Source organism: Galeopterus variegatus, unplaced genomic scaffold, assembly GCF_000696425.1.
Source record: "Galeopterus variegatus unplaced genomic scaffold, G_variegatus-3.0.2 Scaffold4786, whole genome shotgun sequence".
Taxonomy (NCBI): domain Eukaryota; kingdom Metazoa; phylum Chordata; class Mammalia; order Dermoptera; family Cynocephalidae; genus Galeopterus; species Galeopterus variegatus.
In genome coordinates, this window is record NW_007730897.1 from 29,331 (window position 1) to 43,257 (window position 13,927).

General features: G+C 38.8%; 2 protein-coding genes and 1 long non-coding RNA gene across 4 annotated transcripts in view; 1 reads left to right on the forward strand and 2 right to left on the reverse strand.

Moving 5' to 3' along the window:
- Positions 1–2,334: 2,334 nt before the first annotated feature.
- LOC103603773 lies at positions 2,335–6,251 on the reverse strand. The gene is made up of 2 exons (XR_551647.1): positions 6,170–6,251; positions 2,335–2,667 (listed from the first exon to the last, which is right to left on the reverse strand). It is a non-coding gene; the product is annotated as an uncharacterized LOC103603773 (long non-coding RNA).
- An 8-nt stretch (positions 6,252–6,259) lies between these two features.
- On the forward strand, positions 6,260–11,387 carry EMC4 (ER membrane protein complex subunit 4). 2 transcript variants are annotated; one of them, XM_008588350.1, is made up of 5 exons: positions 6,260–6,465; positions 6,805–6,919; positions 9,979–10,132; positions 10,407–10,567; positions 10,824–11,387. In XM_008588350.1, the coding sequence occupies exons 1-5, from the start codon at positions 6,380–6,382 to the stop codon at positions 10,857–10,859; spliced, it is 552 nt and encodes a 183-aa protein (XP_008586572.1). In that variant the 5' UTR covers positions 6,260–6,379; the 3' UTR covers positions 10,860–11,387. The 2 variants fall into 2 exon arrangements, with proteins under 2 accessions (XP_008586572.1, XP_008586573.1); XM_008588351.1 differs by having other exon boundaries at positions 6,296–6,465; positions 6,805–6,927; positions 10,049–10,132.
- SLC12A6 (solute carrier family 12 (potassium/chloride transporter), member 6) overlaps positions 11,057–13,927 on the reverse strand; it is an 83,130-nt gene continuing 80,259 nt past the window's right edge. The window contains exon 26 of the mRNA XM_008588355.1: positions 11,057–13,741. The gene's annotated coding sequence lies outside the window, so the exon portion shown is untranslated. The remainder of the gene's footprint in view (positions 13,742–13,927) is intronic.

Genomic DNA, 13,927 nt, shown 5'->3' on the forward strand with positions numbered 1-13,927 from the left:
ACCTCGCTCAGCCAGTGAGCGGGAACCGGTCTGTATGTGGGATCCGAACCCTCGGCGGGAGCGCCGCCACGCTCCCAAGCGGCGCACTGTAGCAGTGCGCCACCGGGCCGGCCCCTAAACAAAACTTTTTGTGCAAAGTTTTGAAAGTTTGGGATTTGATTCAGCGACAGTGGCAGTATTACTTGTTATTTACTGCTTAAGCTAACCCTGGTTAGTTTTGTACATTTGGAGGCTCTTTTAGAAAGAGACTTGTATTAATTTCCTAGAGCTGCCATAACAAAGTACTATAAACTGGGTGGCTTAAACCAACAGAAATATACTCTCACGGTTCTTTCACAGAAGTCGAAAATCGACACGTGGGCAGGGCCATGCTCCCTCAGAAGGCTCTAGGGACTGACCCTTCCTTGCTTCTTCCTAGCTTTCTTGGTTTATAGCTGCATCACTCCAGTCTGTGCCTTCATTCTCTCATGGCCTTCTTCCCTGTGTGTCTATGTGACCTCTTTTCTTATAAGGATGCTAATCTTTGGATTTGGGACCCATCGTAAAATCGAGTATGACCGAATCTTAACCAATACCTCTGCAAAGACAGTATTTCCAAATAAGGTCAGATTCTGAGGCTCAGGTGGATATGAATTTTGGGGGGGGACACTACAATTCAACCCGCTACAAGATGCTAGAAATAATTTAGTCCAGAGACCCTTAGAAGTGTAAATTGGTACATTTTAGAATGCCTATTTGAACCTATCAACATTTTAAGTTTATAAACTCTGTGGTAAACTATCCATTTGGTATAGTATTGTATAACTTTCCTACAGAACTGTGTTGACAAGTAGGCAAGGATGTTCACAGGCAACATTTTTTGTAATAGTGAAAAATGGGAACCGAAATGCCCATCAGTTGGGTTTGGATGAACTAGATTATTATATGTCCATGCCATGTATACTCTGCAACCTTGAAGAAGAATGAGGTAGATGTGCTTGACAGACATGGAAGACATCCATGACAGATTAAGTGAAAAAATCAAATTGGTGACAGTGTTCCTATTTACATAATGAGCAAATTAAACAATGCTACATTTATGTACTTTTTTTTTTTTTTGGCAGCTGTATGTATATGTTTTAAGGGATGACTTTGTCTTTCAAGTACTAAAAGGTGTCTATTGTCCTCTCTCAACTCATCTGAATCCCCTCTCATCCTTGTATTAGTCTGCTTGGGCTACCACAACAAAATACTGGTAGCTTAAACAACTGTGAGAAATTAATTTTCCCACAGTTCTGAAGGTTGGGAAGGTTCAAGATGAAGGTGCCATCTGTTTAGGGCTCTCTTCCTGGCTTGCGGATGGCCACTTTCTGTGTTCTCACATGGCAGGGTGGGGGGAGGGTGTGGGGGGGGGCAGAGAGCACTTTTTGGTGTCTCCTCTTATAAGAGCACTAATGCTATCATGAGGGCTCCACCCTCATTACTTCATCAAACCCTAAGTACTTCTCTAAGGCCCTATCTCCAAATATCACACTGGGAATTAGGGTTTCAACATGAGTTCTAGGGGGACACAAACATTCAGTCCATAGCAATCCTCCTTCAAAAGACTCAGCTTATAAAGCAATGATTTATATCTGAACTGATTGAGGCTTTTTAAAAATTAGCACATAGGAAAAAAAATGCCCCAAAGATCTGGATTAGTTATTCAGATATTTGATTGTCGAGACAGGTTAGCCCACTTTCAAGATAGCCAGAATTAATCACTAGAATGAATCCAGAATAACCAACCTTGGAGATACCTGTTAGGTCATCAGTGATGTATCATTATGACTCATGCTATGGTTGTCATTCTTATCCTTTAATGGGATCTGTGGGAATGGCAATCCTCCCAGCTTCCTAAGCAAGTGCTGGAGGGAGGCATGCTATAATGGGAACTTGTTAAAATGTGAATTGCACAACAGCCCTACTAAAATGAAGAACACATAATTGCTAAGGAAGAATGGTATTACTAACCAATATCTCCTTCCAGCACCGTACTACTAGCACATGTCACTGCTGACGGGGGCATTTCATGACAATTGAGAACCAGGAACCAGAAATAGAAAAAAATTGTAATCTGCATAGAAATGAAGCAGCAACCCAACAGTAACTAGTAAGGTAGGATCTCATTAAAAAAAAGTATATATATTTTCACTAAAGGGGTTTGAAAATGCAGTCAAAATGGAGAAAAAAAATTTCCCCTTGTTAAGATTCTACTATTAACACAATAAATTGTATCATAAATAAAATGAATAACATAGTTTAAGGTGACCTTTTCCAGAAGGCAATAATGATAGTAAAATTAAAATAAATAACTGGGATTTGCAATTTTATTGCAAATGAAATAAAAAGTCCATTTTATTGAAGATGCAACGAGGCTTAGGAGCTTTTAGAGCACACTGGGCAAACTGGTTGGATTAGGAAGGATAGCCACATAGAATTATTATAGACATATTCTCAAATGGTACAGACCAAAAACTTAAAGCATATCTGTAAAAGCTCTTCCCATCACCGACAAGGATCCAGTCTTGCAAATCTGGTTGTTTGAATAGAAAATTTCCTTGTTCAGGTTTCATTCCAAATGCAACTGCTCAGAGAATGGCATGGAATAGGTTCTTTGGCTCCTTGGAAGAGGTGGAGGATGAGATACTAAAACAAACACAAAAATGGTATAGATGGCACAAATTATAAAAGTCAAACAAAGCAATTCATGTAAGTTCTGGTACCATGGTTTGCTTTCTTACACTTTCTTTAATTAAAACTGTGTTTGCTCAAAGGCACAAAGTAAGGGAAGTTTTATATTTATTTTACAATTTCAGTATTCCCATCATTTTCCAATTCAGGTTTAGTCCAGTGGGAGGCATACAAGGAGGCTCTCAAAGACTTCTGATTGCTTGCTTAAATTACTTCGTGAAAGTTCGAACCTTTTTATTTTAGAACAGAATGGTTTAAGTCAGCGGTTCTCATTCCTTGCTGCACTGCAGAATCACCTGAAGAGCCATATAAAATACTGATGCGTAGGCCCACCCTAAGCAAATAAATCATAATCTCAGGAGGTATGGGCCAGGCACCAGAATTTTTAAGAGCTCTAGAGTTGATTATCACATGTATCCAGAACGGAGAACCACTGTTTCTAGGTTTAGAGTCATATCTTGTTATAAATAATAACATTTATATTTTTCTAACTACAAAAGTAGTACCTGCACAATAGAGAACTAGAAAAAGTATAGGAAAGCACAATTTAAAAAAATTACCTTAAATCTCATTACTCCTTTATGTGTCTATCATTTGAGTCTTTTTTTCTATGAGTATATATATATAAAGAATAGTATGAAAAATGTTCTTAAAAAAAAACACGTATATAAAAATAGAGGGAAAAAAAACCTCAAAAAACCCAACAAGTATAATACATTTTAGAACTAGAAGATACCCTTAGAAATCATCCAGAATTAAATCCCTTACTTTATAGATGAGGAAATTAAGGTCAAGAAAGTCCCAACTAGGGCTGGCTGGTTAGCTCAGTTGGTCAGAGTGCTATTGGTAAGACAAGTGTTGGTAATACAAGGGTCAAGGGTTATAATTCCAAAATAGGCCAGCTGCCATAAACAAAAAACAAAAACACAACAACAGCAAGAAGAAAGCCAAACTCAAAGCTATTCAAGTAGTTCATTTGAAGTCAGAATTAGAATCCAGGTTGCCAGGCTTATGGAAAATCTTATACTAGTTTTCTTTTCCTTGCAAAATACAATTTGTGCAAAAACTTGCATCCTCAAAAGTTTAATTTCAACTTGAAACTCCATTTCCATAATGAATCTATTATTTCTAATGATTTTCTAATAATCTTTAAAAAAAGAACAAGCAGAGCTTTATAGGGAGGACTATCATCTTTCTCCTGAAGAATTATAGCATGCAAAGAGCAGTTGCCCCCACTGTGTTCTATGGAACAGATTCCACCAGATGTTAACAGGTGTGGTAAGAAAAAGGGTTCCTTACTCATGTAGATTGGGAAACAAAATTGAAGAAGATTCTCTATTGACATTTCTCATGGTTTTAATGTCATATTGATAGCACCGAGAACCTCTCTGGGTGTGTATAACAGAATATAACAGAAAGTATTTCTCAAACTTGTTTGACCTCGGTTCAGTCCCAATGTTTTCATTTTTTTGGAGCACATTTTAACAAATAACACTATGAGGATTCCTAGGATAAAGAAATAAACGACCTGGAGTATCCCACTGAGGTCAAAGTGACTTTAACTAGAGTTATAGTTTAAAATTTTTTATAGCAAGTAGGGGAATACTTTAAATAGAAGGAATATATGATTCTGATGACCAAATTAATGTATTCAAGTGTTCGTTTAAAGTTTATTAAAGCATTACAAAAATATCTTAAAAACTAGATAAATTACATGAAAACTATTACTCTGATACAATATTAATATTTTAATATACATCCTAGTTTTTACATTTTATTTTACATAAATGTATTATAGTATATTCATACTTTGGTATTTATATTTACTTTCAATTTAATTTACTCAGATTCACATACTCACTAAACATTTGTTAAACACAGTACTTAATATGTTTGAGGCAATAGGCTATGGAATCAAAGATAACTAACATATAGTTTCTGCCCACAAGGAATTTAGGGTAGGGTATAGAGGGGTAGAAGTAATCAGGGGATGTCAACAAACACAAAGCAACGTGGTAAGTGTTACTATGCAGAATAGTGGGACAAAGAGGAATCGCTTGAGATGAATCTCAAAGATTCATCAGAGACAGTGTGGTAAAGGCAGAAAAGTAGAAAGAAGCAGGAAAGTAATTTACAAGCTGGGTCTTCTATAAATATACATTTTTAGAATGGACTGGAGGGGGACAAAACTTTTCCATTTCTGCCTCGTTCAAACAGTTCGCTATGAAAACAATGTGGGGGTAGAAATCTTTAGTGTCTCCAGACCATCATTATCATCTTCAAGGGTCCAAACTCTTTAGTTGGCCAAGGAGGATCTTTTCAACCTTACCTCCTAAACCACTCTCGCAGCCTCCCTTCCCCCAACTACAGCCACATAAAGAAATATAAATTAAAATATAACACAGTATCATTTTCAACCTGATAATTTAAAAAAATTATTAAGATGGTGGAATGTAAATTGTGCCAGTTTTCCTAGTGGGCATTTTAAACAAAAAAATCTTTTTTAAATGTTCATACTATTTGATCCAGCAATTCCACTTCTAGGAGTGTAACTTAAGGAAGTAGGAAAAAACGATATTCACAGCAACACTGGTTATAAAAAAAGGGGGGGGAGGGACCACCAACTTAAATGTCCAATAGGTTAAATTATGATACAGGCATATTCATACAATTTAATACAAAACCCAACCACCATGAATAATGATTAGTTCAATGACATTTAAAAAACACATCATGCACATGTGGCTGGTATCATTTAATCACACAATAGCATTGAAACTAGGTAGATTATCCAACTTCTACATATGAGGAAGTTAAAACACAATGGACTTATCTTTCCCAACAATTAGTAAATGGTGAAGCTAGGATTGAAAAGGAAGCCATCTGACAGCCAGCCCGTGGCTCACTTGGGAGATTGTGGTGCTGATAACACCAAGGCCACGGGTTCGGATCCCTGTATAGGGATGGCCGGTTAGCTCATTTGGGAGAGCGTGGTGCTGACAACACCAAGTCAAGGGTTAAGATCCCCCTACTGGTCATCTTTAAATAAAAAAAAAAAAAAAAGGAAAAAAGAAAAGGAAGCCATCTGAATGCTGAGCCCACGTTCCTTTCCATGCCCATACTACCACCTTGCCTTTGCACAGAATGGGGATAAAACTACCTACCCAGCAAGGGTACTGTGCGAATTAAATACCACAAAGCTCCTGGGACATTCAATATTCGTAAGTTACTAAATAACTCGTTCAACACCACACAATCAGTGGTAAGGCCAGGATTTTAAACACAGGATTTGAATCTCCTGTTTCCGGGAGCGCGTAAGAAGCTAAGAAGCTTTTCTTGGTTTCAATTCCTAACGCAGAGTCGATATGGACTTTCCTTCTGCCCCGTAAAGCGCACCTCACAGGTCAGGGTACACATAACAGGCCTATTCAGAAAGGGGGGAACGCGCGCAAGCCACCTCAAAAAGCTTTAAGTCTTTCCAGCTTTCCTCTCCACTCCGCATTTCAACCCGCAGGACCGACGATTTCCGGGGCGGAAGTGACGACTATATCCATGGGCCGGAAGTGGGCTTTCGGAGTGAGAGGAAGAAGTTGAGAACGGCGGAGTATTTGTGGCCTAGTAAGCTTTGGAGTGAGAAGCTTCGCGGCCTTAGGAAGGGACTGTTGCCATGACGGCTCAGGGGGGCCTGGTGGCCAACCGAGGCCGGCGCTTTAAATGGGCCATTGAGCTGAGCGGGCCTGGAGGAGGCAGCAGGTGAGGTGCTAGAGCGAAACTCGATGTCATAGTCTTCAGCCCAGAACAGCCCCAGAGTAGTGAGACCTGAGCCCTCAGGCGCAACTCTCTGAAAAGGACGGGTGGCACACAAACGTCACCTGGGGAGATAGCGGCTTCTCCGCCGTAGCTGTTTCTTTGCCCAAAGGATTCTTATTTCAGTCTTCCCAATAGGCAAGGGACTGACGAACCCACCAGGGGGCTTGGTCTAATCTGGGTAGGTGCATCTGAGGATCTTTATTCCTATGATTGGTAGAACAGGAAATGTGGGATATGAAGTTTGGGAGGTTGCAGCTTTAGTTTCTTGGTTTGGTTCTTTAGGGGCCGAAGTGACCGGGGCAGTGGCCAGGGTGACTCACTGTACCCGGTTGGTTACTTGGACAAGCAAGTGCCTGATACCAGCGTGCAAGAGACAGACCGGATCCTGGTGGAGAAGGTACAGAGGTATAGATGTTACCATAGTCCTTGGACCACTCGTGGCCTACACGCCCACCCTCCTCTCCCAGGCAGCATTGCTGTAGATAGCCCTTATCCTGAATATTTGGGAATAAACTATTGTTGCTAGTTTAACGGTAGTTTAAGTATCAGCTCCAAAAGTGCATAAAAATTGGAAAAATAAAAGACGTTTGGAACCTAAGGTAAAAGAAGTAGGTTGAAAACGATCTGTTGTGCTTTCCAGTTGAAGTCGTCCTTTACTACTGTAGTTTCTTTACACCACACATCCAGTCTGTTAGGATATTCTGTTGGCTTTACCTTCAAAACATATACCAAGTTCTAATCCTTTTTACTGCCTTCACCTATCATCCTGGTCTAAGCTACAGTCCTTCACCCGGATTTCTACAGTAGACTTAAAAATACATATGTATTTTTAGGTATAGTTTATGTACAATAAGCTCTTCAATTAAATCATGTTTCTCAACCTCAGTGCTGTTGACATTTTGGGCTGAATACTTGTGGGGGGCTGTACTATGCAGGCTAGGAAGTTTTGCAGCATGCTTGGCCTCTACCCATTAGATGCCAATAGTGCCCTTCCCTAGTTGTGACAACCAGAAATGTCTCCAATATTACCAAAGAGGCAGATTGCCCCCATTAATTTAAAGGGTACAATCTGATGAGCTTTGACAGTGGTATACCCCCATGAAACCACTGCCATCTTGAAAGAGAACATATCTTTCATCCCCCTAAAATTCTTGTGTTCCTCTCTGTAGACTTTTAACTTGTCTTAATACTTCCACCTTGCCTCCTGTAGTCTATTCCCAGCACAACAATCAAATGATACTTTGAAACATAAGACAGATATTCGTACTCAAAACTCTCCCGTAGCTCTCGTTCATTCAACATTAAAAGCCAAACTCTTTTACTGTTCTGCATAACTGCATTGATTAAGCACCTTCTAACATCTTTGAACTCAACTCCTACCATTTCCTCTTTAGTTGACTCTAGTCTAGTCATAATGGCTTCCTTGCTGCTCCTTAAATATGCCAGACAAGTTCTCATTTCAGGCTTTTGTGCTTGTTCTTCCCTCTTCCTGGAATGCTCTTCTCCCAGATACCTTCATGACTTGCTCACTCATCTTTAGATCCCTCAGATATTACCTTCTTAGTGCAGCCTACCCTCATGGCACTCCCTTATCCTGTTTTCCTACTTTATATTTCTCCATAGCAGTCATATATATAGTATAGTTTACTTTTTTTGCCCATCTGCCTAACCACTCTTGTGAGCTCAATGACAGCAGGATTTTGTGCCTGGCACCTTCTTTCCTTTTCACATTTCCCTCTCAGCCTTAATACTATTCAATACTAAATGATCTTTGTTTCATGGAATGCATGTGATTTTCACAACATGAAAATGATAGAGCCATTATTAACCCTTTTCCCAATAAATACCATCCTATCATTTTACTGGTACATCAAATTATAATAATACACGATAGTAAACTTTTATTAAAATGACATTATTTTTGGCTGCTAGCTGGTTACAAGGATTGCACCCTTGACCTTGGTGTTATCAGCACCATGCTCTAACCAACTGAGCTAACTGCTCAGCCCAAAGTGGCTTGATTTTAAAGGTAGAATATCATAAAATACTTCTTTTAGAACAATAAAAAAAAAAAAATTCTAGGCTGGCCCAGTGGCGCACTCGGTAGTGTGTGGCGCTTGGGAGTGTGGTGGCGCTCCCACCGAGGGTTCGGATCTCATATAGAGACCGGTCCGCTCACTGGTTGAGCGCGGTGCAGGCGTGACACCGAGGGTTGCGATCCTGTTGCCGGTCACGAAAAAAGACAAAAAGGAAAAAAAAAAAATTCTATTGTATGGTTGATACTACAGATTCAATTTCTTTAGCAGTTATAGGGCTATTTATATTTCTAATGTCTTATGCCATTTTGGTAAGTCACTTTTTTTCTAGGAATTTATCCATTTCCTAATATTTCAAATCTGTTGACATAAAGTTGTTCATAATATGATCACTTTAATATCTGCAAGATCTGTGGAGATGGTGTCCCTTTTTTTGTTTCTAAAGTTTAATATTTGTTTTCTTTATTCTTATTCAGGCTTGCAGTACTGATTTTATGAGTATTTAAAAAAAAAACACGTTTGGCTTTATTTAATTTCATTAATTTCTGCTCTCATTTTTATTGTCTTTTCAAAATCCTTGGGTTTAATTTGTTCTTTTATAGCTTCTTGAAATGGAAGCTTAGATACTTTTGGTCTTCTAAATATGTATTTAAGTTTATAAATTTCTCAAAGCTGTAGTTGTGTCCCACAAGTTTTAATATGTGGCATTTTTGTTATCAGTTAATAATATTTCTATTTTCCATTGTGATTTCCTTGATTCATGGGTTATTTAGAGTACGTTTGTTAATTCCCAAACACAGATTTTCTAGTTATCTTTTTATTATTGATTTCTAGCTTAATTGCATTGTAGTCAAGGAACATGCTTTGTATAACTTGAGTTCTTTGAGACTGACGTTTTCTCTATGGCTCAGCACATGGTCAGTTTTTGTAAATGTCCCGTGTGTTTGAAAAGAATGTGAATTCTGCAATTGTTGGGTGCAATATTGTACAGTATATATTTTAGTTGCGTTGTTTGTTAATGTCACTCAAATCTTGTCTGCTTGTTCTATTCGTTATTGAGGTTTGCTAATCTCCCACTATGTGGATTTATCTATTTCTTCAACTGTAGATGAGACAGTGATAGATGCAGAAGTACAAGGCCAAAAGCAGGGACATCTTTTTTTTTTTTTTTTAGCCAAAGTCAGGAGAAAAAATGACATCTGGAAAACCTATAGGGAAAAGCATAACAGATGGTGAAGATGCCTTACCTTTAGTGGAAGGGAGAGCTTCCTGTGGCAACATGGAGAGGTGGAAGAACTGAGGAGTTAGTTCAGTCAGAATCAAGGAATTGGGAATTCTCTTCATTTGACTTTAGTGTCAGTGATGCAGTAAATGTGGGACTGAGGGTAATGATTAGAGGTTAAAATTGTGTTTGTTTTAGCGCTGCTGGGACATCGCCCTGGGTCCCCTCAAACAGATTCCCATGAACCTCTTCATCATGTACATGGCAGGCAATACTATCTCCATCTTCCCTACTATGATGGTGTGTATGATGGCCTGGCGACCCATTCAGGCACTTATGGCTATTTCAGCAAGTAAGTATTCTTGAAATAATAACCCTTTCCTAAGTTTTAAGAATTAAAGACAAATTCTTAGGCAGTTTTTGACCAGAGGGTATGCAGGGTGGTGGTGGTAGTGGTGGGGGGATGGAGGGGGGAAAAGGTGCTTATCATGGTTTTCTATTTGCCTTTAATGATCCTACTTGCTATCTTATTGTGGGTCTGGCTGTATTATTTTAATATATGGTTGGCGTGATTCATATTGAAAAAAAAGTTGCTTTGGTTTTGACAGCTTCTGTTACCCCAACAGCTTTCAAGATGCTAGAAAGTTCAAGCCAGAAGTTTCTTCAGGGTTTGGTCTATCTCATTGGGAACCTGATGGGTTTGGCATTGGCTGTCTACAAGTGCCAGTCCATGGGACTGTTGCCTACACATGCATCAGACTGGTTAGCCTTCATTGAGCCCCCTGAGGTAAGGCAAAAGAATAGGTGAATTTTGGGCAGTTGCAATGTACAGTGAATAGCTGACTGATTTGATGCTGGGGAATTAGAATTGGTACTGGAATTCATTTCCTAATAAATAAGAACGATTAGGCATTTGAAAGTTATTTTTTAAGGATAAGGCAAAATACATATATAAAAGTATTGTGATTAAAGTATTAAGTAATTGATTCAGGAAGTTATTTCAACACTCATTCACCTCACCTATTTACTTTTCCTTCTTTCAGAGAATGGAGTTCAGTGGTGGAGGATTGCTTTTGTGAACGTGAGAAGGAAGCACCTGGGGCAGTCTCATTTATACCCTGATTTAAGCACAGTGGCTCTTCAACATACTCCCTCTTAAAATAATCACTCATATTGAAAAGAACCCAATAGCTCTTTTTTCCATCATGAGATAGATCCTAAAAGGACAATGTGCATATTACTACAAACATAAAGAAAGTATACTACAACCCTTGACTGAAAATAATGTAGAAAACTTTATTTATGTTTCCAGTACAGAGCAAAACAACAAATAAAATTATAACTCTATGTAAACAAAGAATGGCTGCTGCCAAATCAAGAACCATAGCAGCATCTCCTTTCAATAAATTAAATGGTTGAGAACAATGCTTTAAAAAAAGTTGCACAAGTTTATCTTAAATCTATTTTCCTTAATATTTTACTTCTATGTAACACAAGCTAAGATATAAAAATTCTGGAGACACTTGGGAAAGATTTGAGAAACTAATGCTCGATTCAGATTATACATGATGAAAAGAAAAATAAACCAGACAAAAAGAGCACATAAATATGCTTACAGTGTAATTGTTATTTACATACCCACAATAAGGGATTTTTAACATGTTTAGGGGGAATGAGGAGGTTTGGTGGGATCCTTGGGGCCACAGGAATCTGAGGCAATGGAAGATACAGAGTAGTGATCTTTCTCCTGCCAAGAGGAACCTGGCACCTGTCAAGCAGATGCTGCAGTTCAAACTTCAGCTTTTAAGATAGCTATGGAAGGCAGAGGGCCAACAATAGGAGAAGGTATATTATAACCTGCCCTGGTAAAGTCATAGGTAAGACTTAAAAGCTGGATCTTATAAAAGGCAGGAGGAGGTCTCTTTCCTTTTTCTTCCCTCTTGAAACATAAAGCCCCTTCCCCTAAGGTGCATTCTCTCTCATCAAGTTTTCGGTATTGCTTTATTTGCAGTGATTAAAAGAGACTAGACACTTTGCAGACAAACAGCAATACATGTAGACATGAAATGCTCTAGACAGATGAGTAAAAATCTGGTCTAATAACCATTTTTCCACGTAACAGTGATTTTGTTTTAGGGGCTGAAGTAATGGCTATACTAATAGTCACTAGTTCCCTTATCCCTTTAAAAGATTCTTACAGAGCTCCAACCATAAACAACACTTCTAAAACTAACCTTATTTTCTGCCCATATTTATTTTATATGGAAAAAATACATATCACTATGGCCAGAGGTGTTTGTAAATGTAGGAGAATTCCTGGGCAGGCAGACTTTTACACTATAGGTCTTTAAGATCTTGGGGTCTAGGGGACCTGACCCACTACTGCTATACTCAACTAAGCAATGGAGTGATGCAATGGTAGTTGTAAACAATTCTACCCTCTGCAGGAAGGAGCAGAAAAAACTTAAGATCCTGTCTGCTTTGTTACCTTGAGTGGGCCTGGAAGATTAAAGAGGAGCAAAAGGAACAAATAAAAATAACTCAATTTCTTAAGCCATATTGAAGGGTTTTCTTCTCTGTCCTTATGGGTGAAATGAATAATCTGTGACATGTAGGTCAGCTTGCTCCATATCCTATTAATCTAAGGAGAGACATTATTAATAAGGTGAGATTCCAAAGCAACCATGGATACTGGCAAGAACAGTTTCTGTAAATAACTATCCCATAAGAAATGAAGACTCACATATGAGGGTACTTCAAAAAGTTCAAAGAAAGATTTGTACTATCTTTTAATTCTATTTTCCATGAACTTTTTGAAGTACCCTTGTACTTGAAATTACTGCACAGCCACAGTTTCCCTATGCTTGTGAGCCAGGTGTTTTGTGATCAGTAAATTAGTAAATAAAAAGCTGAGCTTGGAATAAGTTATTCCCTTGGCACATTTAGAGCTTTCTGAAAACAAAACTGAAATAGCAGAACACCATTGGCTTAGATAATAGTTCAGAGCCAAGTTTCTGCACTTAGAGTGAAGAATAAAATTGAAAGGAAAAGGGGAAAAATGCACATACTTTGGGCATTTAGGTGAGTGCCTCAAGTCTTAACTATGGCTTTGGAGACGAGGCCACAGGTTTCTAAGTGAAAAAAGTTTCTTGAATCAGGCCAATGCCAATCTGTATGCCACTTTAGTGAAGTAGGTAAGGAGAGTAGCAGCTCAATAACTTTGGCACTATGGAAAGAATATGGCTCTAGAACTTCCAGTTCCATTGCTGGATTCCCCCCTTAAAAGACAGTCCAAAGCTTTCAGAGAAGGATTTTAGCCAGTCTTCCTAGTGTTTGATCCTTGTGATTTTTTGACCTGTGCCCTCAGAGGGCACAAAAATAAGGAAAAGAGAACCTACTGGCCAATGTGTATCATGACTTATGTTTCTGAGATAACAGCATATATGTTTGCCCATGTCATGTAGATAACCATAGACTGTATTTCAATAAATCTTAATAGCTACCTTTTGGAATTCCTTAGTTTAGCCATTTGAAAAGAACTTGGAAGAAATCATTTTTACCTTTTAAAAGACAATTTCTATGGCAACACAGAATGGGTTCTGAATTAAAATATAATAGTTTAAGATATACACTGACAGTATGGATGCTTAAACTTGGTACCTTGGGGGAATCTTGTTTTCAATAACAAAGTAGAGGCTACAGCCATGTTTCAGGTTTTGTACATTAGTACCCTAATATAAAATTAGACTCCTGGAGAGTGCTGGGTACAACTAAAGAAAATTAGCTAAAAAAGGTTTCCATCTTGGCTTGCCACAGGTTATCTCCACAAGGGTAACAGGTCCCCATATACTTGGCCTTGAATTCTTTAGTAAGATGAGGCTGTGTCTAGCTGTTACCCCCACAGTGCCATCACTAAACTAACCTTATTTTCTGCCCTTATTTTCTGACTTCTTAGACTCATCTTTTTTTTTTTTTGTCTTTTTCCGTGTCCGGCAACGGATAGCAACCCTCAGTGTCGCCCCCGTATCGGACCGGGACCGGCAACAGGATCGCAACCCTCGGCGTTGCTCCCGTGCCTCGCTCAGCCAGTGAGCGGGAACCGGTCTGTATGTGGGATCCGAACCCTCAGGCGGGAGCGCCGCCGCAC